At 39.2% G+C, this 952-nt stretch overlaps 1 protein-coding gene across 1 annotated transcript; it reads right to left on the reverse strand.

Moving 5' to 3' along the window:
* Positions 1 to 21: 21 nt before the first annotated feature.
* Tsp_16011 (conserved hypothetical protein) lies at positions 22 to 935 on the reverse strand (the record flags this gene model as incomplete). Its single annotated transcript, XM_003370492.1, is given in 3 exon segments — positions 22 to 72; positions 521 to 773; positions 792 to 935. Coding segments are annotated over 3 exon segments (448 nt in total), but the record flags the coding sequence as incomplete, so codon positions are not given.
* Between the last annotated feature and the right edge of the window lie 17 nt (positions 936 to 952).

Raw genomic sequence — 952 nt, forward strand, 5'->3', positions numbered from 1 at the left:
AAAAAAAATAAAAAAAATCGTCTACGTGATACGAGTGATACTTTTATCGTCCATAGCAGTTGACGAGATCAACTAAAAAATGACAATACCGTCCTAAACAACACTGCTCTAATGTAATTCAAAACAAACGCACGCGACAAACTGCATACACCAGACAAAATAAACAACTCCCAAAAAAACGCGAAGTGATCAATCACTGACAGTAACCTTTTTGTATACTCAAGTTCTTGTAAGATAAGTTTTTGTATAGTAAGACAATTTATCTGTTAATAAATACAGTTTATAATTCTCAGGAAATCGTTTTTCTGTAATACAACGTCAGTACTAACGTTTTTGAAATGTCATTTCTTCGTAACTTTAAAAAAAAAGAAAAGTTAATTTACTTGTAATTCTTGCTACTAAATATATTGAAAAATTCTTTCATCTATAAATCGCTCTCTATACAAATTTAATGAAAAATTACATAATAAATTTAATAAAATGGCGTATGTTAGAGTCAGACTAGCGACAGTAATCTGACGTTCAGGTATGAATAGACCAGACGTTCGTTCGTCCGGCCAATAAGTAAGTGGACTGTATAATAAAGAGTGGATTTGGTGTATCTTCCACGGCGTGGGCAGCGATCGGGGTCCAAAAACTCTCGTCGATGGCGATCTCCTTCGCGGACGTCTTCCGGTTCCCTAGCTCCGCTAACTCTGTACGTTGCGACTGCACGCTCGAAGTGTACGAATACCCGAGCTACTACCGTTGTTCCTAACGGTAAGTCGAATGCCCTTCAATAAGGTACCCACGAGTCTCTCGCTCGATCGTCCTTCCTTGCACTTCGACTCGGTTCGTCCACACTTCCCAATTCGACTCTTCGGAATACGGCAATACTGCAACCAGTACTGCAAACCACGTATTCTAAAGCCGACTTCTCGCAACCAACGCGTCCTCTTGTACAACTATCGTA

Source organism: Trichinella spiralis (genome assembly GCF_000181795.1).
Source record: "Trichinella spiralis strain ISS 195 chromosome Unknown Scfld672, whole genome shotgun sequence".
Lineage (NCBI taxonomy): Eukaryota > Metazoa > Nematoda > Enoplea > Trichinellida > Trichinellidae > Trichinella > Trichinella spiralis.